At 43.2% G+C, this 27,752-nt stretch overlaps 1 protein-coding gene across 1 annotated transcript; it reads right to left on the reverse strand.

The window, feature by feature from the left end:
• Nucleotides 1–726: 726 nt before the first annotated feature.
• Nucleotides 727–26,303, reverse strand: TVP23B (trans-golgi network vesicle protein 23 homolog B). Its single transcript, NM_001281942.1, has 7 exons — nt 26,266–26,303; nt 19,414–19,496; nt 17,974–18,118; nt 12,030–12,119; nt 10,680–10,811; nt 4,263–4,391; nt 727–1,726 (listed from the first exon to the last, which is right to left on the reverse strand). The coding sequence occupies exons 1-7, from the start codon at nt 26,275–26,277 to the stop codon at nt 1,700–1,702; spliced, it is 618 nt and encodes a 205-aa protein (NP_001268871.1). The 5' UTR covers nt 26,278–26,303; the 3' UTR covers nt 727–1,699.
• Between the last annotated feature and the right edge of the window lie 1,449 nt (nt 26,304–27,752).

Here is a 27,752-nt window from a genome sequence, read left to right on the forward strand (position 1 = left end):
TCAAGATGCAGGAAAATCTGAGGAAAGCTGTATGTTGCCATGTCCCTGCTAAGAAGCAGGAAATGGGCAGAAGGGGAAAATGGGACTTTGGGAAGTAAGTGGTAGATTCTGCACATGCATACTCCAAAATACAATTCCTATTTGGCTTAGGATTACAGGTTCAAATCATGACGCAGCTCTCAGAAACCATACCAATGTGGCCCCTGTCAGACGTCAGACTCTCAGCTCTAGAGCTTTCTGATTCAACACACGTCTTTACGCAGTATCCACTTTCCTCACCAGACGACTATAAGCAAAATGGCAAATAAACACTTAATAAATTAATGATTCCTAAGAAAGCAAAAGACATTCAGAGACAAATACTTCCTCTAAAAATCATAAATATCCTGGTGGGTCTTCCTGTCATCTGTGTTTCCTTGGACAAGGCACTCGATAAAACCTAAAATCCCGTTCCATCAGCTGTAAACAGGTATTAAGCATTACTGGTTTGTCGTCAGGATGGAAGGAGATTACACATGCTGAAGTGCTTTGTAAACAGGAGGGTTTTATACAAATATAAAGTTATGCACCTTCAAAGCAATCACACCAATAAAGACACTTTGAATATTAAACATTTTTGTAAAATTTTTAACAATGTATAAATACATCCCACAAAATAATCTGTTGGTTAAAAGACACCAACAAAGTTTACAGAACATACAACAGAATTTATAGACTCCTACAACTGCTTGTAGATTGTTACATATATTGCTTTAAGAAATACCAATAATACAAAGGCATGATTTACAATATCCCCATTATATCAAGAAAAAAAATAGATTCATACAATAAAATGTCTTTTAGGCATTTATTATGCCAAGTATTTAAATGATTATTCTCACTAGGACATAAGAATAATACTCTTTTAGTGATAAAAGATAGATTTCATTAGGCCAAGGCCCACTGACGAGTTTCCAAGAAGTTCTAAAGTAAAATCTGGCTATCCCTTCCAAAAAATAAATAGAACAGCAGCAATCTCTAAAAATCCCCTAAACAGAAACTGTGAAAATTCCATTTACATTAATAGGGCCTTAAGTACATGAGTTATTATAAATAAAAATAAAATTTACAAACTAGTTAACCACTAGCCCAAATTTGGTTTCTACCTGCCTGTGAGTGCCTAAGATAAGAAGTTTCATCATGAAGTATATATTAACTTGTAAGATTAACAATTATCTCTAACTTACATGTAAGCCAAAGTGCTTACTTTTACCACAGAAGCAAAACCTTCTTCTGACAATAATTTACAGAAATAATATGGACACACCTAGAGTTCTGCAACAGACCGAGAACATCCCCTTTATTCTACACATCCAGGTACAAATGTCTCCATTACATATGTACATGAACACACTTTCAGTCATTTGGAATCAACGGACATTACAGGACTACGTGCACACATACATAACCACACATACATAACCATAAACCACTTTTAACCATGAGCCACGCCATACTTCCACGCCCCAAAATGCTAAAAAAAGATTAAAAACTCTGTATGAAAACTACCTTCCCATTTTTTTAAAGTAGATTTTAGAATGGAAAAACAAACCCAACACTCCTCTTTGCAACGTGTACTGAGTTCCAAGAGCCTCAGAGTCAAGAATCTCTTCAGCTGTTCCCCAGTGTAAAAGGACACACAAGCTTGCTCTCCCTCTCTTCAGGAAGTCTGCTCATCTCCGGTGTTCTGAAAAAGAGAAAGAACTCCTTCAGACTGAGAATTGTTCTACTTGACATGCCAGCCTCCAAAGCACTAGGAAAATATTCCATGTCTGTAAGGAGGGCCAGATACTACACTACCTTACAGAGCATGGCCCAATGATTTTAAAAATGATGGACATGCAGGGCACCTGGGTGGCTCAGCTGGTTGGGCGACTGCCTTCGGCTCAGGTCATGATCCTAGAGTCCCGGGATTGAGTCCTGCATCGGGCTCCCTGCTTGGTGGGGAGTCTGCTTCTCCCACTGACCTTTTTCCTTTCATGCTCTCCCTCTCTCTCTCAAATAAATAAAATCTTTAAAAAAATAAATAAAAATTTAAAAATAAAAAAAAATGATGGACATGCGGAGAAGTACATCAAAGGATCCCCTGAGATGTCCAGCAAGTCCGTCTCATGTTAAGCAGAATACCAGCAGCTGCCAGGTAACTCTCCTGACCCTACCCGTGTTATGTCAGGGTCAAGGTTCTATTTCCCTGTATTCAGTGTCCCTCCCTGCTTCAGAAACACTAAAAATCCGAAGGGAAAAAACTATTCAATACGCACTTGACAATTACCATACAATGGACCCCTGCAACATCCTATCTGGGACTGTGCAAAAATACCTCAGGAAAAGAATCATGTCCCTACAACATTATTCATTTTCTGGACTTTTCATCATATACAAGAGAAACTGTACAGTAGAATGGAAAGAACAATGAATTTCAAAAGAACAGAGGTGGGTTAGGCCTTAGCTAAGTGTACTATATATATACATATATATTAGGCCTTAGCTAAGTGTACTATATATATATATATTAGCTGTATATCCTTAAGAAGTCACTCAGTCTGTCAGAGCCCTAGCCATCTAAATGTAGTCCTAGGACCATGAGCATCATAGTCCCTGGACCACCACCCACCTGGAAACTTGCAAGACATGCAAATTGTAAGACCCTGCCAGGTTAACTCTGGGAGTAGAACTCAGCAATCTTTGTTTTAGCCCTGCAGGGGATTCTTAAGCAGGCTCAAGTTTGAAAAACCACTGTCCTATATAACATTACCTGCCTGACCTACTGCCCTTAACAAATGTGAGGTATCCCAGAAAGTACCCCGTCAAATCTCCCCAAGTGATTTAACCACAACTATTCACCTATGGATAGGACTTACTCCATTGAAACCCCTAATTTAAATCTTCATACAGGGGAACTAGAGTAAAACCTTTATGTTCTAAAAAACAATCAAACAAATCTGAGTACTCTAAAATAATCTTTAATGATAGAGTCTTATGTCTCTACTTGTTCTGACCATAAATCCAAAAATCATAACATATGTTCTCCGAAACTTCATTTAGAGCCACCAGAATTAATGGAAAGCTACTGAACTTAGGTAGTTTTTTAGAATTAAGTTGTTATCAATGATAGTTTTAAAATAATTTCAGGGCAGGGACCCTGGGTGGCTCAGTTGGACTCTTGATTTTAGCTCCAGTCACGACTTCAGAGTCATGAGGTCGAGCCCCGCATCAGCCTCTGTGCTGAGCATGGACCCTGCTTAAGATTCTCTCTCTCCAAGGGGAACCTTCCTACACTGCTGGTGGGAATGCAAGCTGCTGCAACCACGCTGGAAAACAGCATGGAGGTTCCTCAAAAAGTTGAAAACAGAGCTACCCTACAACCCAGCAATTGCACTACTGGGTATTTACCCTAAAGATACAAAGGCAGTGATCCGAAGGGGCACATGCACCCGAATGTTTATAGCAGCAATGCCCACAATAGCCAAACTATGGAAAGAACCTAGATGTCCATCAACAGATGAATGGATAAGGAAGATGTGGTGTATATATATACAATGGAATACTATGCAGCCATCAAAAGAAATGAAATCTTGCCATTTGCAACGACATGGATGGAACTAGAGGGTATTATGCTGAGCGAAATAAGTCAATCGGAGATATCATATGATCTCCCCGATATGACGAAGTGAAGATGCAACGTGGGAGGTTTGGGGGGTAGGAAAAGAATAAATGAAACAAGATGGGCTCGGGAGAGAGACAAACCATAAGAGACTCTTAATCTCACAAAACAAACTGAGGGTTGCCAGGAGAAGGGGGGTTGGGAGAGGGTGGTGGGGTTATGGACATTGGGGAGGGTATGTGCTATGGTGAGTGCTGTGAAGTGTGTAAACCCGACGATTCACAGACCTGTACCCCTGGAGCTAATAATACACTATATGTTAATTAGAAAATTAAAAAAATTATTAAAAAAAAAAGATTCTTTCTCTCCCCCTCTCCCTTGGCCCCTCCCATTTTCTTCTTTAAAAAATAATAAAAATAATACATAAATAATTTTCCAAAAGAAATAATAAAGAATGAATAAGATTTCAGGGTACTGACAATACATTTCTAGAAAGTCCTAAAAGTCAAAAATAATTAACATAACTTTATCATCATCATCTCAAAGTTTTTTAAGTATTTCCTAAAAATCAAACTCTGTAAGAATTAGTCACTGACCTTCACAACCAGAAAACACTTACTTGTCTTAAAAACTGCTTTCCAAGATAAGATGTAGCCATGTTGGTTAAATTCTTCCTGCTGCCCACTTTGCACCTGATGTAACCATACAGGTTGGCACCTTGTAGCACCACACCCATGATAACCACCGCCTGGGAAAGAAAAAATAATATAAATAAAATGCACTGACCTTCCTCTGTGTCAAAAAACAACAACAACAAAAAACACAACAAAACAAAGCAGACCACCATGGGAAAGAGAAGGAAAAGGAAACTCATGGGTGGGACTTGTGTCAATGAGACTCCTTAACCTGACAGAACAGACCCATCCAATACCTGCTGAGCACAAGGCACTCACATCCGCCCAACATATATTAATTACACACATATGCTATACACCAGGCCCCAAGCTGCCCCCTGGGGACGCAACAAAAGGACCATTCTCTCTCTAGGATTTTCCATGGGTCTGCAAATAAAGATACAAAAATAAGTAAGTAAATGAGATTCAGAAGAGGCTCAAACGTTAATTATTCCTTTAAGAATTGTGAAAGAATGGTCAGGAGATCAAGCTTTCTCAGTTATTAACTAAGCATGCAAAGGGGAATCTCCACTCTAGGCGAGCGTGCGTGTGTGTGTGTGTGTGTGTGACAAACAACCATCTTCCAGGAAAACAAGGCAGAGCTGGGAGACAGCAATCAATGGTTGTTGGCCTCCTGTGAGGAGCAGGATGCAGGGAGAGCACTAGGAGGAAACACACTTTGGCACAGTTGCTCCTTCCTTATAGCCACATCTGGGAACCTACCCATGACCCCACTAAGATCATTAAAGACAGTGAGTAAGAAACTCAAGCTTCCTCTTTAAGGATTACGGAAGAGGGGCACCTGGGTGGCTCAGTCGGTTAAGCGTCTGCCTTCAGCTCAGGTCACGATCCCCGGGTCCTGGGATCGAGTCCCGCATCAGGCTCCCTAATCAGCAGGGAATCTCCTTCTCCCTCTCCTTCTGCCCCTTTCCCTGCTTGTTCTCTCTCTCTCTCAAATAAATAAATAAAATCTTTAAAAAAAAAAAAAAAGATTATGAAAGAAAAGTTAATTAGAATGTGAGGAGGTCCCACAGTTGCTCTAGAACAGGGGTGGGCAAAGTTTTTCTGTTAGAGCCTTTGCAGGCCATGTGATCTCTGTTGCAAACACTTCACTCTGCCATCCCAGTCCAAGAGCAGACACACACAACATGTAAACAAACAGGCAAGGCTGGGTTCCACTAAAAAGTTACAAAAGCAGGTGCTGGGCTAGATTTGGCACACAGGCCATAGTCTGCCAAGGCCTGCCCTAGAATAAACTCATCAACCCATCTGCTGTTAAAAGGGTCACCCGGAAAGTGTTTCTATGTGAAAAAGCAACACAGCTAAACAGAGTCTCTCGCCAATCCACACTTACTCTCCTTAACCTTTAATAAGCTATGCAGTTGATTTTAAGGACGTTAAAGGGTTTAAGTGTTTAATTAAGGAACAGATACAAATTCCTAGTAAAAGTGGAATTGCACTTGCTGTTTAAAACTTGTGTTTCAGGGTGTCTGGGTGGCTCAGTCATTAGGCGTGGGAATGAACCCCACATGGGGCTCCCTGTTCTGAGGGAAGCCTGCTTCTCCCTCTCCTGCTTCCCCTGCTTGTGTTTTTTCTCTTACTCTCTCTCTCTGTCAAATAAATAAATAAAATTTTTTTAAAAACTTGTGTTTCACAGAAATAAATACATTAGAATTATACAAGGTTGTTAGTTACCTAAATAAACATAAAACTGTATTTTTATTTAAATAAAACTTCTCATGCTTCTCAAAGTGGGACACTCATAACATGCTAGGGACCAGCAATCACAGACTGAGCATGGGTCCTACAACAAATTTTAAAATCTATTTGTAAGTTCATTGGAGTGCCTGGGTGGCTCAGTGGGTTAAGCCTGCCTGTGCCTTCGGATCCGGTCATGATCCCAGGGTCCTGGGATCAAGCCCCGAGTTGGGCTCTCTGCTCAGTGGGGAACCTGCTTCCTCCTCTCTCTCTCTGCTTCCCCCTCTCTCTCTCTGCTTCCCTCTCTGCCTGCTTGTGATCTCTGCCTGTCAAATAAATAAATAAAATTTTTAAATCTATTTATAAATTAAAACAGCAGACATCTGGTTTAAGGTGGTGTAGTGAAGCCTAACATCCAGAGCTCTCTATCCCTAACACAGAAGAGATTTTAAAAATACACAGGTTAAAAAGAGATTTTTAAAAATAGGTTTGGGCGCCTGAGTGGCTCAGTTGGTTAAGCGACAGCCTTCGGTTCAGGTCATGATCCTGGAGCCCCAGGATCGAGTCCCGCATCGGGCTCCCAGCTCCATGCAGGGTCTGCTTCTCCCTCTGACCTTCTCCCCTCTCATGCTTTCTCTCCCCCACTCTCTCAAATGGATAAATAAAATCTTTAAAAAAAAAAAATAGGTTTAAAATAAAAGGGAAATAAGCCAGTACTAATAAACATTTAAAAAGGGGGAAGGGGCTGGGGGTCAGAGAAAGAACCAACTTGGTTCTGCTCTATACAACTCCTCTCTCTCCAAAGACCCTCTAACGGAAATTTCAGCGATGATCACTGCCCCTCAATATGTTGGAGGCAGAAGTCCAAAGGATCCAGACAGCCCTGAGAAAAAATTCAGACCCCTGCCTCCCAAACACCCACCACGCAACACAGGCACCTGATCCCAGCAGCCCGCCACAAGATGCCCCCGGGCGAGGAGAAGCAACACAGAAGGACCAGCCAGCATCAATCCCATGTTCTCAGCGGGAAAGGGGGAAGACGTTCCCAGAGAGCCTGAGTAATGGGAGCCCAAACCACCTTCCTTATAACCTTGCCCAGCTGTTTTAGGAAGTGGAACCAGTGCTAGGGAAGGACTGGGCTGACTCCCCCAGAGTGCTAGGTCTCCGAGGCCTCAAGCAGGAAGGTAGCACCAGCACGGCGCACACAGCCACCCAGGAGAAAGAATCACACAACCTTAGAGAAGGCAAAACCCAAACAAGCTAGTATAGAGGAAGCCAGAGGCCAGGCTGTGCCCTCCACCTCACACCTACACCTCAGGCCGCCAAAGCCAGAATTCTGGCCTAGCTCAGAGCAAAGCCCAGATGTCTCAGATACCACCTGGAGGCGGTCAAGGAGAAATCACCCGCACGCAACCTGGAGAGGGGAAGAGGGAAAACACATCCATGCAAAACTACGAAGGAGGAGCAAGATGAAGATGATGATGGTGGAGGAAAAGAAAATAATAAGAAAGGAATATAATATGTAAAAGGTGAAGAATCTATTCCGAAAGAAATAGAGCCCACCAAAATAAAAGCATTTCTGGGAACACTGCACCCTACGAAGAACCCAGAGATAAGAATTCAAAGGAGCATGAAGGTTAACACAGGACAAGAGGAGATGAAAACGGGGCTGGCAGAGGTAAGGAACTACAGATGGAAGCTGCTGCCACACGCCCACTGGGAGTGGCCCAGTGTCCTCGCCCCTGTGTTCTCCAGCATGTTCCACCAGCATAGAAGCTCCACCAGAGCCTAGGTGGCCACCAACTGCACCTCAGGGCCTGGAACAGCTCTAACATCTGGAAGAGTCCTAAGAAGATTTGCAAACCGAATAAGCAGGAAGGGAAAAAATGAAAGATGGTAGAGGGGAACAGATAAAAACAACCCAACAGAGAGATAAATGGTCCCTCAGAATCCAAGAAGCCCAAAAATAGAATATAAATGAATGTAAACACTTGACAAAAGACAACCATCCTGATTCAAAGCAAAACCAGCATTGACATATTCGAAGAGTACACAGTTTCCAGAAAAATCAACATAGAAAGATAAATATAAGGATACTCTGGAATTTTTTTAGCACTCAAGAATTTAAAAAAATAATTTCTTCATTCGGGGAGAGAAATGATGCACTCACTTACATGCAGGTTAAGTGAACCTGGCCTCAGATTTCTCTGCAATATTCAATAGAAGAAAATGATGATGTAATGTCTTCTAAAGGCTGCAAGAAAGAACCTCTGACTCACCGTGCCACATCATCAATCAAGAATGAAGTCAACTGGGGGTGCCTGGCTGGCTCAGTTGGTAGAAAGTGAGACTCCTGATCTCAAGGTGGTAAGTTAGAGCCCCGCTTTGGGTGTAGACATTACTTAAAAATAAAAATTAGTAGTAAAAAAATAAAAATAAAAGAATGAAGCCAACAGATTCATATTCTTTTTCTTTTTTTTTCAAGTAGGCTGCAAGCCCAGCATGGAGCCCAAAACAGGGCTTGAACTCACAACCCAGAGATTAAGACCTGAACTGAGGTCAAGAGTCAGATGTTCAACCAAATGAGCCACCCAGGCACCCCAACAGGCTCATATTCTTAAATATGACAGAGCAAAAGGAAAATAGCACCTACAAATTCTCTGAAAAAAAATCACCCAACAAGGAAATTTAGCCAACCAGGAGGTAAAAGGAAAAGCTGCAGTTAACCCAACTGAATCAGTGTATTTAAATAGATCAAAGAATGAACACCCAGTAAGACACATCATTTCAAAAGGTCTAACTGCTAAACCTTGACAACAAAACTCATACTAGAGAAAACGCAACCCAGGCAAGAGGAAGGGAAGAAACAAGAGAAGGAACAGAAGAATGTTTATCTCCTTCCCTTTCTGACAGATTCTAGAGGTCAAGAAAGAGGTTTAAACACCATACTTAAAACAACTAAAATTAGCCTAGAATCATCAGAAATCCAAATGCGGAGGCAGGACGAGAAGTGGGAGAAAGCATGGCTGTTAACTCTGCCATCCTTCACAGCAGGAAACCAAGACTACTACGTTTCCCAATCCACAAAAGAGGGTGTGATACAAACATAAAGAGAGACCTACTAGAAAAACTAAAAATACACAATAAACCTCCCAAATCCCAAAAGGGAAAGTATGTATATGAATACACAAAGAAAAAAAAAGGCCTATATAGCAAAACAGACATAAGAAAATAATTAAAATATGGGAAAAAAACATAAGTAAAGCCAAAACATGCCTGGAATCAATAAATGTTAAGTGAAATAAACTCAACTATGAAATGAACAAGAATCATGGTTTGGGTCAAGTGAGGGATTATATTTTCCAAAGATGGTAGCAATGACATCTGTTCCACGTGCTTTTCTAGAACTTTCATATTCCCCCCATCAAGCAAGCTACATAGCTTAATCCCCATTCCCTTGAATGTGGATGGGTGGCAAAAGTGATGATCTCTGAGCCTAGATTGTTGCCATGGCCTGAGTTGCATCTTCCCAAAATTCTAGGAAATTGAAATACTAACCCTGCACCTCAGAATGTCACTGTATCTGGAGAAAGCATTTTTAAAGAGGTAATTAAGGTAAAACGGGGTCACTAGGGTGGAACCTGACCCTCTATGACTGGTGTCCTTGTAAAAAGAGATTAGGACACAGACACACTTGGAGGAAAGACCACATGAAGATATGAGGGAAAGACGGCCACCCACAAGCCAAGGAAAGAGACCTTGGAAAGAAGAAATCAAACCTGCCAACATCTTGATCTGGGGCTTCTCGCATCCAAAACTGTGAGAAAATGAAGTTCTGGTGTTTAAAGCCCTCAGAAGGCAGTACTTTGTTACAGCAGCTAGAGCAAACTCACACAGTGTAAAGGGCAATTCAGCTTGAACTAAGACACTCCCAATGAGAGCTGTGAACTGCCATGAGGCCGCCATGCTGTGAGGACGCGCTACATGACCATGCGGGGAGACTACGCCGAGAGGCTGTGGGACTTCACAAACAGGCGATGCCTCCAGCCATGCCAGCCACTGCCTGACTGCAACCACATGGACCCTAACCCACAACCTTCCAGACAAGCCCCACTCAGTCCTAGTTCCTGAACCAGAGAAACTGAGAGAAATAATCAAAAAAAATTTTATTTTTATTATAAGTTACTTTATTTGTTATTTATACTTTATTTTTAGCTTGATGGGGGAAATAAAAATTTATTTTTAAGCCACTACATTCTGGGAAGATTTACGATATACCAACAGCCAGCCAGAACAAGTTACCAACTAATATTTCCAGAGAAGAGCCTTCTGTTAGTTCCAAACTAAGCTAAACATGTTTGACTGGAGCTTACTGAACATCCACCAAGATAATACTGTGATAAATATACAGTAACCTCTGTACAAGGCGGGTTAAGTCAAAATTTTGGAAGGCCCTAGGAAAATCAGTGAAAAATCGGTGTTTAAGAGGATTATGCTCTCCAGGTCTGAGAAAAGCAGAGTTGGAGAACAAAACTTGGGAAATGCATAATGGAGCTGCCTATTCAAGACAGGTCTCAAATGTTAACAGAGATGGTTGCTTCTGGTGATCACCCATCAGACACGATAGGGAATTAGTAGGGACATCCTCACAGATGGATACTCACCAACCACTTAACTCTGAAGGAGAAGAGCGCGCTAAAGGCAAATATGACCCACAGCACCGGGCAGGCAATGAGTCCTAACCAAAAGATTCTTGATTCAGCCTCGGAAACAGTTTTACTCTCTTGAGCAGACACCTAAAAAAGAACATGAACTTAATAACCAGTACTGTAGCATTTATCAGAAGAAAGTTTCACATTTTTCATGAAAATACCTAAGTCTAAAATCTGAATAAATTAATGAAGATGACCCAAGTCCCTCCCCCAACCCCAAAGAACAGTTGGTATATCTACCACTATTTAATTTTAGGAACTGGCTTAAATATGCTTTAACTCAAAAAAAATTTTTTTTTCAGGGCAGAATGGACAGTCTGTCATGACACAAGACATGGGTAAAGGTAAAGCTTGTTTCTGACAGGCTTCTATTCAATTCTTCCTGTTCTTGTACTGTTTATTAATAAGGAAGCTTTGAATCACACTATAAGAGCTAAGACAATCAAGACAATCAAGGCTACAGCCATCCTGGAGACAAAAGATCAGGTTAGGGGCCAGAGAAAGAAATGGAATCAGGGGATTTTGGATGATGCCAAAATGTCTTAGCAATATCCAGAAATTGTAAAGGGTGGTGAGTTGCTTCCATATAGATCTTATAATATAAAGGACCTGGGCTTATCACTGAACACAAGACTGCCTTCTCAGAGGTGGAGCCTGTCAAGGCCCTTCCAAGCAGAAGGCAAACAACTTAATTAGTAGTGTTCTCCAAGAATTCTGTCCTCTGCCTCCCAGCCGAATCCACAGGGAAACTGAATGTTTGCTACAGATTGGCAGGCTAACCCAAAACAGATCAGCTTCCCCAAGGGTTCCCAAAGGCAGAGGCTTAAAGAACACTGTTCTGGTTGATTCAGATTTTCTCTGTCTACTTGTAATCCCTCTTTTTCTTTTCCCTGCCCACACGAGGAAGTGGACCGTGCTTTGGAACAAGGACAGAAGGAGCTACTTTGGAAGCAGTTATCTGCTGACAGGGACAGATCCCTGGAGAGACCAGGCACAGCAACACAAAGCTGAGGGCCTTCAGAGGTCCTTTTATCAGCAGCCCCTGATAAGTAGCTTGGCACACAGAAGAAACTCGGACCCAAAATCCTTTCTCAGGGGCTTCTTTCCTGTACGCACCTTACTTCCAGTCTCAACTAGACAGAAAAAATGCAGTTTTAGAAGGCCATCTGGTTTAGTGCTCACAGGCCAAGGGATCTAGGGTAGTACTTTTAGTCCTTTATACTTCACCTATAAATACTCAAATGTAATCTGCACATAATTTATTGAATGAGATTTTGGAGGGGGAAAAAAAGGGTAGTTTACCTTCCTGGACTCAAACACCCAGTGGCTTTTTCCGTCTTCATCTATATGATTCCACCAACGCAGACCAACCATGAGTCTACCTGTGACATTCTGGTAAAGATTAATATAAACACATGCATTTTAAAAGCATTGTTTAAAGAACTACCATAAGGTCATATCTTAGTGCAACATTTCACAAACCAAAAAAATCTTCAGCTTTATCTCCCATAACATCCAGTTAACAAAGACCACCACACACCAGGCCTGGACAAAATAAAAAAAAAAAAGATAATGCAACAGCATGACCAATAGGGGTTGAGGTGACAGGGTAATAAGCATGTCACTAAGCATCACCCTTCCCCTTCTCTTGAACTCTTGCCCTTTCTTCCAATTCCCTAATGTGTTCCTTGGTTTTTTTTTTTTTTTTTTTTAAAGATTTTCTTTGGAGAGAGAGTGAGAGAAAGAGAGAATGAGTTCTGGGATGGGTGGGAAAAAATGAATAAAATGAAAAACTGGCAGTCTGGAACCCAGAGGAATGCCCTCACCAGAAGCTGACCATCCTGGCACCCTAACCTGGCACTTCTGGCCTCTAGAACATTAAAAATACATTTCTGGGGTGCCTGGATGGCTCAGTCGGTTAAGTATTTGCCTTCAGCTCAGGTCATGGTCTTCCTGCTCAGTGGGGAGTCTGCTTCTCCCTTGCCCTCTATGATCTCTCTCTCACAAATAAATAAATCTTAAACAAAGAAAGAAATAAAGAGAGAGAGAGAGAGAGGGAGGGAGGGAGGGAAGGGAAGTTCCTATCATTTATAAGCCACCAGACTATGGGATGTTAGAACATAGCAGCCCAAACCAATACAATGGTCACAGGCACTAGCCCTCATTTAATACCTCAAAGGTACCAAACCCCTTCCTCTTACTAATGTAACAAATTGCTCTGACAGCTCTCTCAAGGTCTATTTACTCAACTAATATTTATTGAGCACTTACTCTGTGCTGCTAATAAAAATGGTGACCAACAGGGAGCTCCCTGCCCTCAGGGAGCTTCAAGCATTATGTGGAAGAGAGACAGTCCAGCAAAACAAAAACAAAAACGCACTGCCACCAGCTGCGGTAAGTGTGGTGAGGGAGAAACGCAGGACACCTCAAGAGGCTAGCCGGGAAATCTGATCTAAACTGCAAATCAAAAAATGTCTCCCTGGGAGTCAACTTTGGGAACAAAATTAAAGGATAAGCAGGAATCACTCACTAATGTGGATTTCTGGTTAGAGGTGTTCACTAACAGATCCAAGGGTTCTGTGAACTTACGTGAGGAAAAAAAATGCTCTCTTTATCTTCACTAACTTTGGGCTGAAATTTAGTTTGTCTTTAAATTATGAATGGAAACAATAAACCACAGTAGAATTAACAGCATGTGTGACTCAGACCAATAAAAACCACAGATATTTTTTACATTGTATTACACCTGGTACAGTTATCACAAAATAGTGCTTATGCGCATCACGGCTTGGGAAGCAATCAGATAGGCCTCTAGATCTTATTATTTAATGCATTCATAAAGAAGCACATCACACAAAATCAGAAATTTCTCTTTTTAATGTTTTCATTATATCTCAATATAAGTAACTTTCTTTGTAATCTTGTGCATTTTCTTTCAAGTATTTAAAAGCACTCATGGGACACCTGGGTGGCTCAGTCATTAAGCGTCTGATTTCACCTCAGGTCCTGATCCCAGGGTGCTGGAATAGTGCCCTGTGTCAGGATCCTTGCTCAGCTGGAAGCCTGCTTCTCCTCCCATTCCCCCTTCTTGTGTTCCCTCTCTCGCTGTCTCTGTGTGTCAAATAAATTAAAAAGAAGAAGTAGAAGGAAGAGAAAAGGAGGAAGGGGGAGGAAGAGTAGGAGAAAGGAATGTCAATAAATAAATAAATGAATGAACGAATGAATGAATGAATGTGCTTGGTAGCTTCATGAGATTGTGAAACCAGTGGCACAAAAAAGGTTAGGAATCCTGGGGTTAAGGTGATACAGCAGTGAGAACATTCCAGGACAAACCGTGGGCACAGAGCCCTAGGGAAGAAAGAAACATCTATGGATTTATGGGACTTAGTGACAGACCGGATAAGGAATAGGAAGAAGGGAAATCCTCCATCTCTTGTTTGCTCAGGTTAGACACCAGTGATTCGAGGCCCCAGGAAAGGGAGCTCAGGTGGAAGTGCGACATCTTGAGGCCAGAAGGAATAGTGAGATTTCCCACAGGCTGAATGTGAGGTCCTTCAAGACAACTCGCTAAGTGAAACTGTCAAGCAGACAGGTCTGCCCGGGTGAGGACAAGCCTGGACTGGAGATCCAGGTCTGAGAGCCACATGGCTCATGGACAAGCAACTAAAATCAGAAGCACAGATGGTACTGATCAGGAAAGGAATACAGAAAAAAGGAAAAAAAGGAGGTTTCATACCAAAATTCATATTGTAGAAATGCTAATATTGAAAAGCTAAGGAAGAGGAGAGAGTCGGTGGTAAAACCGTAGGGCAGCCAGAGGTCTATTTTACTGGCATTTTCAAACACCACCTCTTTTAATATTTTCAAACTCCTTTCCCATTTTCCCATTCTTTACTTTTCTGTTTTGATCACTAGATTATTTTCAAAATTTCTCTCTGGTTTATTGTTTTGTTTTTGAACCTTCTGGACCTCTAATTCTTAAAAAACCTTTATTCTACTGTTTTTCCTCTAAGTTCAGCCTTAGACACATTCTGAAAGTTTCAGTGTAGGTAATCATCACCACGAATGTATAAATAATCTGTATTTATAGTCTATTTCCTGTTTAAGCCACGAGCTTTCAGCAGGTTGGCTTTTATTTGTAATCTGGATTTTGAAAAGCATTTTTTTTGTTGTTAGTTTTTAGTTTTACTGCACTAGACTAGAAAATAGAGCTTTTCTGAGGAACGTACTTGGGTCTTCTTCACAGTGATACTTAATCAACTTTTTTAAGTGCTCCACAGGAGCAGAACAGGAAGGTAGTCTCTGTATGTAAAAAGTTCCACAATATTGCTATTGTGTTGACCTCCTCATTTCATTCAGATCCTTTAGACCTTATTTATTTTTGTTGCTTTGATCTGTTAGATTCACAATAAGTTTTTCCCACCTTATCCTAGTGCCTCTAATAGTTTTTCCCCCATACATGATCTGAAGGAATGTCATTCTGTGAATGGTCCTCAATGTGATTCATAAGATGACCTTCTTTGTTCCCTTAAGTATTATCTTACTTTCTATTTTGTCTGATAATATTACAATGCCAGGTTTCTTTCTGTTTCTATCAGGCTGATATTATCTTGTGTCCTTTTACTTTTTCTAATGCTGCCATTTTATTTCGATCTTTTAGTTGGGACTTAAGATTTTAAGACTTTATTTATTTATCTGTCAGAAAGAGAGCACAACCAGGGGGAGCAGCAGGCACAGCAGGCAGAGGGAGAAGCAGGCTCCCTGCTGAGCAAGGAGCCCAATGTGGGACTTGATCCCAGGACCCTGAGATCATGACCTGAGCTGAAGGCAGAAGCTTAACTGACTGAGCCACCCAGGCATCCTAGGACTTTTGATTTTTTACCCAATCTTCAAATTGTTATCTTTAAAAAGAGATTTTAATCAAATTACGTTTACTGTTATAACTAATTTGCTCCTACTTCCATCACCTTGTACTATGCCTTGTGATATTTAAACTTACTTTGTTTTCCTTCTCTTGCTATGTGAACCATGCTTTCATTGCTATCCTCTCCAACACTGTGGGAGACACACAACTTACTTTAAATTTTACTAAGCATTATTAAAGTTCTAAAACCATTTTTTAACCTCTTTTACACATTCAGAAAAGGAATAAAACAAAAGCCCCATAGAAGCTATAACATTTAAAATTTTTTTAGTATTTTTATCTTTGGGGCACCTGGGTGGCTCAGTCCTTAAGGTTCTGCTTTCAGCTCACATCATGATCTCAGGGTCCTGGGATCAAGCCCCACTAGGGCTTCCTGCTCTGTGGGAGGCCTGCTTCTCCCTCTCCCACTCCCCCTGTTTGTTTCTGTCTCTTACTGTCTCTCTCTGTCAATAAATAAAATCTTTAAAAAATATATATGTATTTTTATCTTTCACTTGTCTCTTTTATAAGTTAAAATAAAATAATAATAAAATTAAAAATAAATCTCCTTCTGCCAAATGCACTGAGATTTATAATGATTATGATGTATCTCTGTTCTAACAAGGTTCTGAACTGGATCTACCTCTTTTACCAAATCCATTTAACAATCTCCCTATTCTTGACCTCTTCATTCTGCATTGTATCTCAATGACTGGGATACCTCCAAGTAATTCTGTCACAGATAAAAGAGTGACACTTTATAAGCCCTTTTTTAGGAAGGAAGGAAGGAAAGAAGGATAAGTTTATTAGAAAATATATTTTTGGGCCACATGTTTTAAAACCCTAAGCCCAGAAGGATTTAATTATATTGTTAAGAACTGGGAAATGACCAGGAAAACCAACCAAAGGCCCTGTTCTATTTGGCTAAACAGAAATTACATAATAACAAAAATGCACATTCCTCAAAACACAATTGTGACCAGGATACAGTAAACACTACAGAGCATAAAGCAACAAAAGAAATTCAAAGAAATGCAAACCAAAGACGGTACAAAAGAAAAGCCAGGGCGCACCTGAGTGGCTCAGTGGGCTAAGCGGCTGCCTTCAGCTCAGGTCATGATCCCAGGGTCCTGGGATCAAGCCCCACATCAGGCTCCCTGCTCAGCAGGAAGCGTGTTTCTCCCTCTCCCACTCCCCCTACTTGTGTTCCCTCTCTCACTGTGTGTGTCTCTGTCAAATAAATCACTAAAATCTTTCTCTAAAAAAAAAAAAAGAAAAGCCGAAATAAAAGAAATCTTTATTAAAATCCTCATTCTCCGTGTTTTGCGGCCTGTGGAAGCTGACAACCACCAAAACAGCCACTTCTGGTGTCTGAAAGAATCAGGAGGTCTAAAATGGCAGGGCTGGTGGCTGCAAATGGATCTATAACATCTTCCTGGTCTCTTAATCAATACACATGTCTCTGAAATCCCAAAATTAGCTTTGGCCTTTGTTGTTGTTGTTATCTTTGACTTTTTTTCCCCACCACTTTACTATGAAAATTTCCAAAAATAGAACAGTCAAATTTTACAGTGGCCACCCACATACCTACCACTAGAGTCTACGTTTAATATTTTACTAGTTACTTTAACATACCTCCACCTATTGAGGTACCTGTCTATTCATCCATCTTCCTACCTATCACTGTATTTGAGTTTAAAGCCATTTCTTACTACTTCCTATCCCTTCCAACAGGGTTTCTCCACCTCAGCGCTATGGATATTTGAGGCCAGATAATTCTTTGTTGAAGGGACTGTCCTGTGCATCTTAACATGTTTAGCAGCATCCCTGGCCTCTACCCACGAGATGTCAACAAAGCACCTCCCCCAACCCCAGCTGTGACAACCAAAAATGTCTTCAGACATGGATAAACGTCCTCTGGGGGATAAAATTGGTCCTGGCTGAGAAACACCTCCCTAAAACGCACAGCAGCCTTTGCAAAGGGTGCGCATTCCTTAAGAATTTGTGCGTGATCTATCCTGGGCCCTTACCCAGAAATCACACACAGTACACCTACAGGTGTGGTCTGAATGAGAAGCAGTATACAGACTTTGCAGCTGCTAGTCACATTCTGTCTGTTTAATTTTAAAGCTGACGTAGTCTGACATAGGCACAGACAAGTCACCAATATAATAACCCACATGTGATCTGATGATATTAACACAAAATGAGGGCTAAGGTAGACAACAAAAAGAAACATTAACACAAATCCAAATTGCTAAGGGTCATTTTTTTCCCCACAGTTCATGCATCATTCAATCTTATCGTATCAAACACAATTAAAATAAAAACGATCGAACCTACCTTGACTGCCCAAAAGTCACATGACAACAACAAGATAATTGTCACCATACAGGCAATAAAGCTGCTGCTGAACAATTCACAGAGAAGATAGACTACAATTGCACTGACGCGAAAGAATAAATGGAAAAATGATGCCACTGGGTGTCTGAAAACCAAAACATAACAAAAGAAATGCAATTACATTTCACCACAGGTACTGCAGACAGAGATGAACAACGTTTCAGCCATAACATAACCATGCAGAGTTTTGTCAAAACAAAAGAGATGACTGGAGGAAGAAGCAAATCGCCTACTTTTCTGTGTTTGTAAGTCCCCTTTTTGACTAGGCTCTGCTGTCACAGAAAATACACTAAGGAACCAGGACTTTAACATCTCACTGAATATAAACTTTCACAAAACATATAATGAGAAACTTTGCCAAGCTTGGAAAATTAAGGAAACTATACTCTTGGGATTAAATCCTATTTTCACATAAAAAACTAATTCAGGAGTGCCTGGCTGGCTCAGTCAGAAGAGCATGTGACTCTTGATCTTGGGGTCATGAATTCAAGCCCCTTGTTAGGCGCAGAGATTACTTAAAAAATAAAAATAAAAAGAATTCCTGGGCCCTCAGAAATCACTTCAGGCTTTAAGGCAAAGTAACTATCAGGTAGACTTGTTTTTGCTTTTTTAACAGCTTTATTGAGGTATAATCCACATACCATACGATCATATATTTAAAGTCTATACACCAGTGGTTTTTTTGGTATATTCACAGAACAGTACAATCATCACCACAATCACATTTAGGACTTCTTCATTACCCCCAAAGGCAACTGTATACCCACTGGCAGTCCCTCTTCATCCACCCCGAACCCTACTCCTCTCCAGCCATCAGCCATCACTCATGTCCCGCTGTCTCTACAGATTTGCCTATTGTGGACATTTCACATAGATGAAATCATACAATATGCGGTCTTTTGTGCCTGGCATCTCTCACTCAGCATGCTTTCAAAGGTCAGGTGGAATTTGATTGCAGTAAGTGACTTTCTTTAGAGGGAACTAAATTTGGAATAGAAATATGTCTGGCTTGACATGTTCATGTTATTTTATAGATAAAAGATGTGATTCTGAAATTCACACAATAAATCAAAACAGAACAGGTCTACAGAAACTAAAGAAATGGTGTGTTTCTATTTCTATGGCGCAGTTTGAAGTACAAACACCAGTGTTCACAAAAATGGATTCACAGATATGAAAACTCGGCACCGAGTACAATTCCATAGGCCAGTTATACTCAAAGAAAATCTGAAATGTCCTCTTTGTCTCAGACCAAAGCTCAAACGAGCCATGTCCACTACTCACAAGTATGTAACCACCACTCTGCCCTGAATCCATCGGCTGGCTCCCGCCTACACACTGAACAGCCCCGGGTACTCACACACTCTTACATCTTCCTACCTGATCTTGGATTTTTTTGGTCTGTTAGTTGTCTCCTCTTCCGCATCAAACAGGGAAACATCCTCGGTGTCATCATTACTGTCCTAGCAGGAAAATTGAATATCCATGAAGCAAGATGAAATTCGGTACTCGCGTGCCTCCTACACACAAGGCAGCGCGCTAGTCCAAATGGTGGACAAAAGACAGACATGGTCACGGACATTGGAGGATTGACAAGCTAGGGAGAGGGCACCCCAGGATCACCTGGCAACTAGCCATTGCTCCCCTGCTGCTGAGCCCCATGAGAAACCCCTGGGGTGTCAATGATGCTCCCGCAAACTTCCCCCGAGCACTCTTGGCTGCTCTCTCACCAGTCGCAGAGAAAGCAGAGACCATTGTGGGACACACCTGATGCTTTTGGCTCCTTCACGAAATCACCTGCCTGCACCCTTGTTTCCCTGAACTCTTCTCACCATTTCTATCCCACTCTATCCACAGTGAAAGCAACTGTTGGGCTTGGAATCTCTTCTTTTCCTGCCTCCTCGGGGGGGTTCCTCCATCAATTTCCCCTTCACTTACACTTTCTTGTATCTGCGGGTCTTTCTACTGCATCTTTCCAATCAGCAAATGAACTTTTTCAGAGATCATTTATTGCTTGAAAAAGATGTTTTAAAAACCCTGATCCTGACGTCTACAATAGCCATAATATGGGAAGAGCCCAGATGTCCATCAGCTGATGAATGGCTAAAGCTGTGGGGTGTGTACATACGTGTACGTACACACACACACACACACACACACACATTACTCAGCCATCAAAAAGAATGAAATCTTGCCATTTGCAACAATGTGTACTGAGCTAAAAGGTATTGTGCTAAGCGAAATAAGTCAGAGAAAGACAATTATCATATGATCTCACTCATATGTGGAATTTAAGAAATAAAACAGATGAACACAGGAACGGGAAAAAAAAATAAGTCAAAAACAAAGAGGAAGAGTGCCTGGGTGGCTCAGTCAGTTAAGCAAGCATCTGCCTTTGGCTCAGGTCATGATCCCAGGGTCCTGGGACTGAGTCCCACATAGCTCTCCCTGCCTAGGAGGGAGTTTGCATCTCCCTCTGCCTATGCCCCTCCACACTGTACATGCACGTGGACTCTTTCTCTCTGTCAAACAAATAAATAGATAGAATGTTGAAAGAAGAGAGAGAAGCAAACCATAAGACTCTTTAACTGGAAACAAACTGAGGATTGCTGAAGGGGAGGCGGAGGGATGAGGTAAATGGATGACGGACATTAGGGAGGGAACGTGATATAATGAGCACTGGTGTTACATGCAACTGATGAACCACTGAATTCTACCTCTGAAACTAGTAATACTGTATATGTTAATTAAACTGAATTTAAATTAAAAAAAAAAAAAACCCTGATCCTGAACCTCCCCTTTCGCTCTCCCCCCACAACATTCCTCCCTTTCATAGCCTTAGATTGGAAGGGTGGCTTACATCTCAACTCACCGTTTCAGCCTCAACCACAACAAACCTTCCTTGACACCAGACCTAGGGCCAACCACCCACCACTCACCTGCCCTTACCTCATCCCTGCCCAATTCCGGACCCTCATGTACCCACAGAGTCATTCTTCTAACAGGAAGGTCACACCATGTCATTCCCCTCTGCAAATGTTTTCAACAGCTCTCCTACATGTATCAGGTAAAACTTAACTCCTCCATGTACAGTACAAGACACGTCATGATCTTCTGACTCTCCCTCCTACCGGGCAGTGCCACAACACTGCTAAGACATGTTCTCTGAAAACACCATGGCTTCCCATCTGTCTGCCTCTCGTGTTTGTTCCCTGCCCAGAAAGCTCTTCCCTTCTGCATCCCCTACAAAGTTCACCGTCAGGCAACACCAGATCTAGCTTTCATATTTCAGATAAAATACTGAAAGAGCTGAGACACTCTCCCTGCAACCCCCAGGCCTCCCACTTCCCATGTTCCCTGAACACAGGACGAATGTCCACTTGTACAACTATGTCAGGGTATCTTCAGGTCTCCAAGGACTACCTCCATCTAGACTCCAAGCCACTAGAGAGCAGGGAGTGTCACTGCATTGTAGTAGTGTCCAGCAGAGCACGCAGCCAGGCAGTACAATATTTATCAAAGGCATGAGCAAATGCACAAAGGAAGCAACTGCAGGCCGTGATCAGAGTTGGGAGAAATACAAGTGCAAATGGGAGCACAGGGTTCTGGAGGAGAGTGTCTGCGCTGGGTGTGGACAGAGCAAGGAGGCCTCCTGCTCAGTCCAGTCCCTTGACTAGGTAGATTTTCAAAGGCAGAGAGTGGAAACACACAGGTATGTGCAGGGAATGGCCAAGGAGCCCAGAGACGCAGTGTGTGAGCTAAAGGTGTGTGATGTGTGACATATCTAAAGATGCAGATGTGTGAGCTGAAGCTTTAAAAGGAAAATGGGGGTGCCTGGGTGGCTCAGTGGGTTAAAGCCTCTGCCCTCGGCTCAGATCATGATCCCAGGGTGCTGGGATCGAGCCCTGCATCGGGCTCTCCACTCAGTGGGGTGCCTGCTTCCTCCTCTCTCTCTGCCTGCCTCTCCGCCTACCTGTGATCTCTGTCAATTAAATTAAAAAAAAAAAAAATCTTTAAAAAAAAAAAAAAAAGGAAAATGGACTCAGAGACCTGAGACCAGTGGTTCTCAACTTTAGTTTACAGGCTGGAATTGCCTGGGGTGCTTTCAAAAAGAAAAAAAAAAAGGAAAAAAAAATCCTGATGCCTTGGTCCCCTTGAATTACAAGATTCAGATGTAACTGGTCTGGAGTGTGGTCTATGTATCTGGATTTTTTTTAAGCCCCCAGATGATAATAATCTGCAGACAAAATTGAGATCCACTGTATGATCCAACGGACTAAAAAACTGAGACTTCTGCCCTTGACCCCAACAGTCCAATCTATACCCAGCAGCCAGGGTGACCATTCCCACTTAGATCATATCATCCTCCTACTGAAAACACAGAGGACTTTGACTGAAAAACTGACTCCCTACCTGGACCCATCATGATCTGGTCCTGCCCACCTAGAGGACCTTATCTCAGGCTGTTTACTTTGCCTTCTGGAACTGTGATGGACTGAATAATGCTTCCTCTCCCTCCTGCCAAAGACATCCTGGTTCTAATGACTGGCACTTGTAAATATGTAAATTTACTTAGCAAAAAGATTTTTTGCATATGCGATCAAATTAAGGATCTTGAGAGGGGAAGAACATCCTATTCTGTTGGGCCCAGTTACATCATTACATTGGTCCTTATAGAGGAACACAAGAGGATCAGAGAGGGCACTGAGATCCTGTAAAGCAGAAGATATCAGAGATAAATAGATTTGAAGATGCTGTGCTGCTGACTTTGAAGCTTGAGAAGACCATCAGCCAAGGAATGCAGATGGCCTCTAAAAGCTGGCGAAGGCAAAGACGAATCTAAGACTCTCCCCTAAAGCCTCCAGAAGAAACACAGCCCAGCCAATACCTTGATGTTAGTTAGCCCTTATGACGCATTTTGGACTTGTGACCCAAACTGTGACATGATAAATTTGTATGAAACAACTTAATTTATGGTAATCTACAGCAAAAGGAAAACTATACAGTATCTAAGCCCCTGCCAGACTAGTCTCTTTTAGTTTCTTAAACATACCAAACTTGTACCCCACTGGGTCCTTTTACATTTGTTCTATCTAGAACACTCTTTCCTCTCACCCTGTTCTTTGAAAGACTGCCTTATTCTCATTAAATACTGAGTGCCAGGCACGGTTTTAAGTGGTACAGCCTGAAACAAAAAGACAAATAGTTCTGCACTTCCGGAGATGCATTTACTAAGATGGGGAAGGCTATGGGCACAATATCTGGGTGAAATCTGGAGTCTGATTTTGGACATTTAAGCTGAAGATGCTGGCTTAAGGACTTTTTTTTTTTTTTTAAACTGAAAAGGGTAACCGTTAGTATGTTCTGCGCATAAGACTATCACATTCCGGGGCACCTGGGTGGCTCAGTGGGTTAAAGCCTCTGCCTTCGGCTCAGGTCATGATCCCAGGGTCCCGGAATCGAGTCCCACATCGGCCTCTCTGCTCAGCAGGGAGCCTACTTCCTCCTCTCCCTCTGCCTGCCTCTCTGCCTACTTGTAATCTCTGTCTGTCAAATAATTAATTAATTAATTAAATTTTTAAAAAGACCATCATATTCCAATTTAGGTGTTAAAAGGAAAATTCTGACTACTATATGGAAATTCTGGAAGGGAAAGGGAAAGATAAAGGCACAAAGCTGTAAGGATGGTTTGAGTGGCTAATCCAATAATGGAGCCAAGAAGTCATGGTATGGTCTAGTGTGGACACAGTGCGGGTGGTGAAACACATCCAGATTCCAAATGCATTTTAAAGTAGCAATGAGGGGCACCTGGGTGGCTCAGTCAGTTAAGCGTCTGCCTTTGGCTCAGGTCACGAACCCAGGGTCTAGGGATCGAGCCCCGCACTGGGCTACCTGCTCAGTGGGGAGTCTGCCTCTCCCCCTGCTCATGCTTGGGTGTGTGCACACGCTCTCTCTCTCTCAAATAAATAAATAAATAAAATCTTTAAAAAATAAACGTAGAAATGACAGATTTTGCTAATAGGCTGAATATGGGATAAGAGAAAACAAGTTAAGGAAGATTCCAAAATTTTCGCCCTGAACAGCTAAAAGTGCAGGCACCAAGACAGACTCTGAGCACACCAATATCTATAAATCAAAAAGATGAGAAGGAATAAGCACTGGGGTTGAAAAGGAAGTGCTCAGGAGTAGGAGCTGAACCAGGAGGTGGTGTCCTGGAAGCCAAGTGAAGAAAGTGTTTCCAGGAGGAAGATCAGATCAACTGTGTGAAATGCTGCTCACAAGTAGGATGAAAACCAGAGACCACTGTCTTTCGAGCGAATCATCAGTGACCACATTAACAGCAGTTTCAAGATGGCAGAGGGAAGTAGGAGAAAACCAGACTAGACTGGACACAAGAAAGAACACAAGTAAGAGACAAGTATAAATAAATCTTAAGGAACAAAAAATGGGGGGGGGGGAGTTGAAAGGGTACATAGAATGAAGTTTTTCAAGACAAGACATTAAAGCACATTTACATGTTAACTTAAACAAGCTTTTTTTTTTTAAAGATTTTATTTATTTATTTGACACACCAGAGAGAGAGAGATCACAAGAAGGCAGAGAGGCAGGCAGAGAGAGAGAGGAGGAAGCAGGCTCTCCAAGAGCCAAGAGCCCAATGCGGGACTCAATCCCAGGACCCTGAGATCATGACCTGAGCTGAAGTCAGAGGTTTAACCCACTGAGCCAGCAGGGCACCTTTTTTTTTTTTTTTTTTTTTTTTTAAGTGGGCTCCACCCAGCAGAACCCAACTCAGGACTCTGAGATTAAGACCTGAGCTGAGATCAAGGGTCAGACGCTTAAGCAAATGAGCCACCCAGGTGCCCCTAAAGCTTTTAAAAATGGAAAAAAAAAAAAAAAAAACACCTGATGCAGAAGAGCAAGGGGAGAATTGCTGGAGTACTGCCTTCCAGAGGACCAGAGTGCACACATAGAGGGCATGGCCTAAGGATAGAGCACAGACAGGAAAAAGAAGGCAGAGTCTATGGGAGATCATGAGCACAGATGCAGGAGGCAGATGGTGTGAAATTCTCTTCTGATGCCTTCCACTTTTCCGGTGACATGAGAATTAGAGGACAAGGGGGAAAATGTGGAAGGTCTGAAGAATGAGAAATCTCAGGAGCGGCCCAGAAGGGTGGGAGGGTGAGGAGCTTATGGGACTGTGGTGATGACTGCCTGGCAACATTAAGAGACCGCGCATGTGAGGTTCACGGTCACACACTTAAAGTGGGAACAGTCAGTACGGTTGCGTGGTGCCCTTCAGCCTGGGTGCAGGTTCTGAAAGCCGCATCTAACCATCATTGGAACTTCTCCACTCAAGCGACCTCCTCAGGGGTCTTTCCTGATCATCAATTCTAAAGGTGTCCTACTTCTCAAATTCTTGCTATGACATCACTATGTTGTCGCTATCTTTACCGAACTCCGCACCCCAACGCATCCACAAGCCCCCAACCCCCGGCACCATAAACCTGTCTGAATCGTTCAAAACCCTATCCCAAGGCCCAGAACAGGGAGTGCCTGGGCCACAGCAATCCCTCAGTAACAAAACAAACAAACAAAAAAAAATAATAATACCTATACCCTTGAGGGAAAGTGCACTATAAACAGGAAAAAGGTTTTAACACGGGAAGGGATTAAATTTGTCGTACTCATCGCTGGTCGTCAACCTGTAAACTGTAATCAATTCTAAGGGGACAGACGTTTTCGCCGAAGTGATAAGCAATCACCACTAGAGTCACTTCGGCAACGGACACTTGAATGCTAGGGCCCTGGCGGGGTCTCCTACTCCCACAGGATCGCGGTGCACCCCTCAGAGTCCCCGACCGCCTGGGGAAAGCCAGACCGCCAGCAACTTCACTTTCCGCAGCAGAGCGCCCGAGCGACTCAGCGCCCCGCGTCGGCTGGCACTGCGCTCTGCACACACCCGTGCACACCCTGCACACCTGCGCTGTGCCTCCGACGCGCAGCCTGCCATCCTCCGCCTCCACAAAAGGTCTCCGGGCTGCAGGCGGCGCTCCCCAGACAGCCGCCCGCGGCCCTCCGCCCACACGCGCCCCCCCCCCCGCGCCCCCGGGCTCAGTCGGCTAGTGGGGCTGCGGGTACAATGGCCCTGGGCCGCCAGACTCGCACTCCTCGGACCCCGCGGACCCGGCGCCCAGCCACACCCACCCTCACAGAGCGCCCCCAGAACCTCACCTGCTGCAACATGACGGCCCTACGCCGGCCCCACTTCCGGGAGCCACGTAAGCGTCGCGGCTGAGGTGACCTGGTCGCCACAGGAGGGGAGGAGCAAAGCACAAGCCCAGCCCACTCCCACTTCCGCTTCCAGGTGCTTCGCGGAAGGCGGGGGGAGTAACGGGGGGGCGGGACGAGCTCGGGGCGGAGCGCGAGGAAGGCTGGCGTCCTGACGGCCTGGCGAGTTCGGGACGGAGCGGGAGGGCTAACAGCGGCCCCGGAACGGAGCGAGCATGTGGGCGGGGTTTCCGGGGTGGGACGAACTCAGAGGGCGGGGCGAACTCGGGGACTAGGCAAGCGCCAGGGTGGTGGGCGGTTCGGGGGTGGGGCGACGTGTGAGCGGGGCGTTCGGGGCGGGGCGGGCGGCCCAGGGGCGGGGCGGGGGCGGGCCTGGGCTAGTGCGTTTAGTGGGCGGGGAAGCGCGGACTGGTCCAAGCTGGAACCAAAGACAGGCTCGCTTCTAACAGCATCAGCAACGCTCCCCTACGCTCGGTCAACTTCAGGGTGAAAGCTTTGTGGTTTGGCACGTGGGGATGTGGTTGCTCGCATTGGTATACCCGAGAGCGAGGGGTGTGGGGAACGGGCCTTACTATAATACAGTTGCATTTTGTTTGAATGTTTTACAACATGTGTACCTGCATTATTTTATGTGTACCTTAAAGTATAGAAGCAACTTCGCTTCTATAATTCACATTATTTTATGTGTACCTTAAATTATAGAAGCAACTTCGCTCTTGCGAAGAGGTGGAAGGGCATTAAGAAGAAACCAGGCAGAGGACTGTATACGATGGAGAGTACTGTTTTGGTTTTTTTTTTTTAAGATTTTATTTATTTGACCGACAGAGATCACAAGTAGGCAGAGAGGCAGGGAGAGAGAGATGGGGAGGGAAGCAGGCTCCCTGCTGAGCAGAGAGCTCATGTGGAGCTCGATCCCAGGACCCTGAGATCATGACCTGGGCGAAGGCAGAGGTTTAATCTACTGAGGCACCCAGGCGCTCCACAATGAAGAGTTTTATCGTGGGAGGAAAACAGGCCAGGAAACAGGAATAGAGGTTGAGAGCATGGGTTTGAGTCCCCAGTTTTCCAGGTACCCAGCTAACCTCAATGTACGTCTTCCCTCAGTTATAAAGTGGGGATGCTCATGGTATCTGAACAGGTTCAGTGTGCTTAGTAAATAGTGAATGTAATTCTTACTACTGTTTTAAGTTTAATCGCTGGAGATGTCATTTTGCTCCGTGAAGGACCTGACATTCAGGGACCTCATATCTTCTTTGAAACTGTGATTATAACAATGTGACCGTAGCAATATCCTGTCTGCCTGGCCCACATCAGAGGGCTGTTGGGAGACTCATGGAATAATGTGTGTTAGCACATTTCCTTCATTGAGGGGATCCTTTCCATAGAAATCACAATTTTTACATGGCTGTTTACTAGTGCTGCGTTAACTC

This window comes from Mustela putorius, unplaced genomic scaffold, assembly GCF_011764305.1.
Source record: "Mustela putorius furo isolate JIRA1106 unplaced genomic scaffold, ASM1176430v1.1 tig00000867_pilon_pilon_pilon, whole genome shotgun sequence".
NCBI lineage: Eukaryota > Metazoa > Chordata > Mammalia > Carnivora > Mustelidae > Mustela > Mustela putorius.

What these genes read in the sequence shown, in the direction of transcription:
- TVP23B (NM_001281942.1), bottom strand. An exon ending in GTGACTTTTGGGCAGTCAAG is followed by an intron (nt 12,120 to 17,973) that starts GTAGGTTCGATC and finishes AATCTTTACCAG; the next exon opens with AATGTCACAGGTAGACTCAT. An exon ending in CCTTCAGAGTTAAGTGGTTG is followed by an intron (nt 4,392 to 10,679) that starts GTGAGTATCCAT and finishes TTTCTTTCCCAG; the next exon opens with GCGGTGGTTATCATGGGTGT.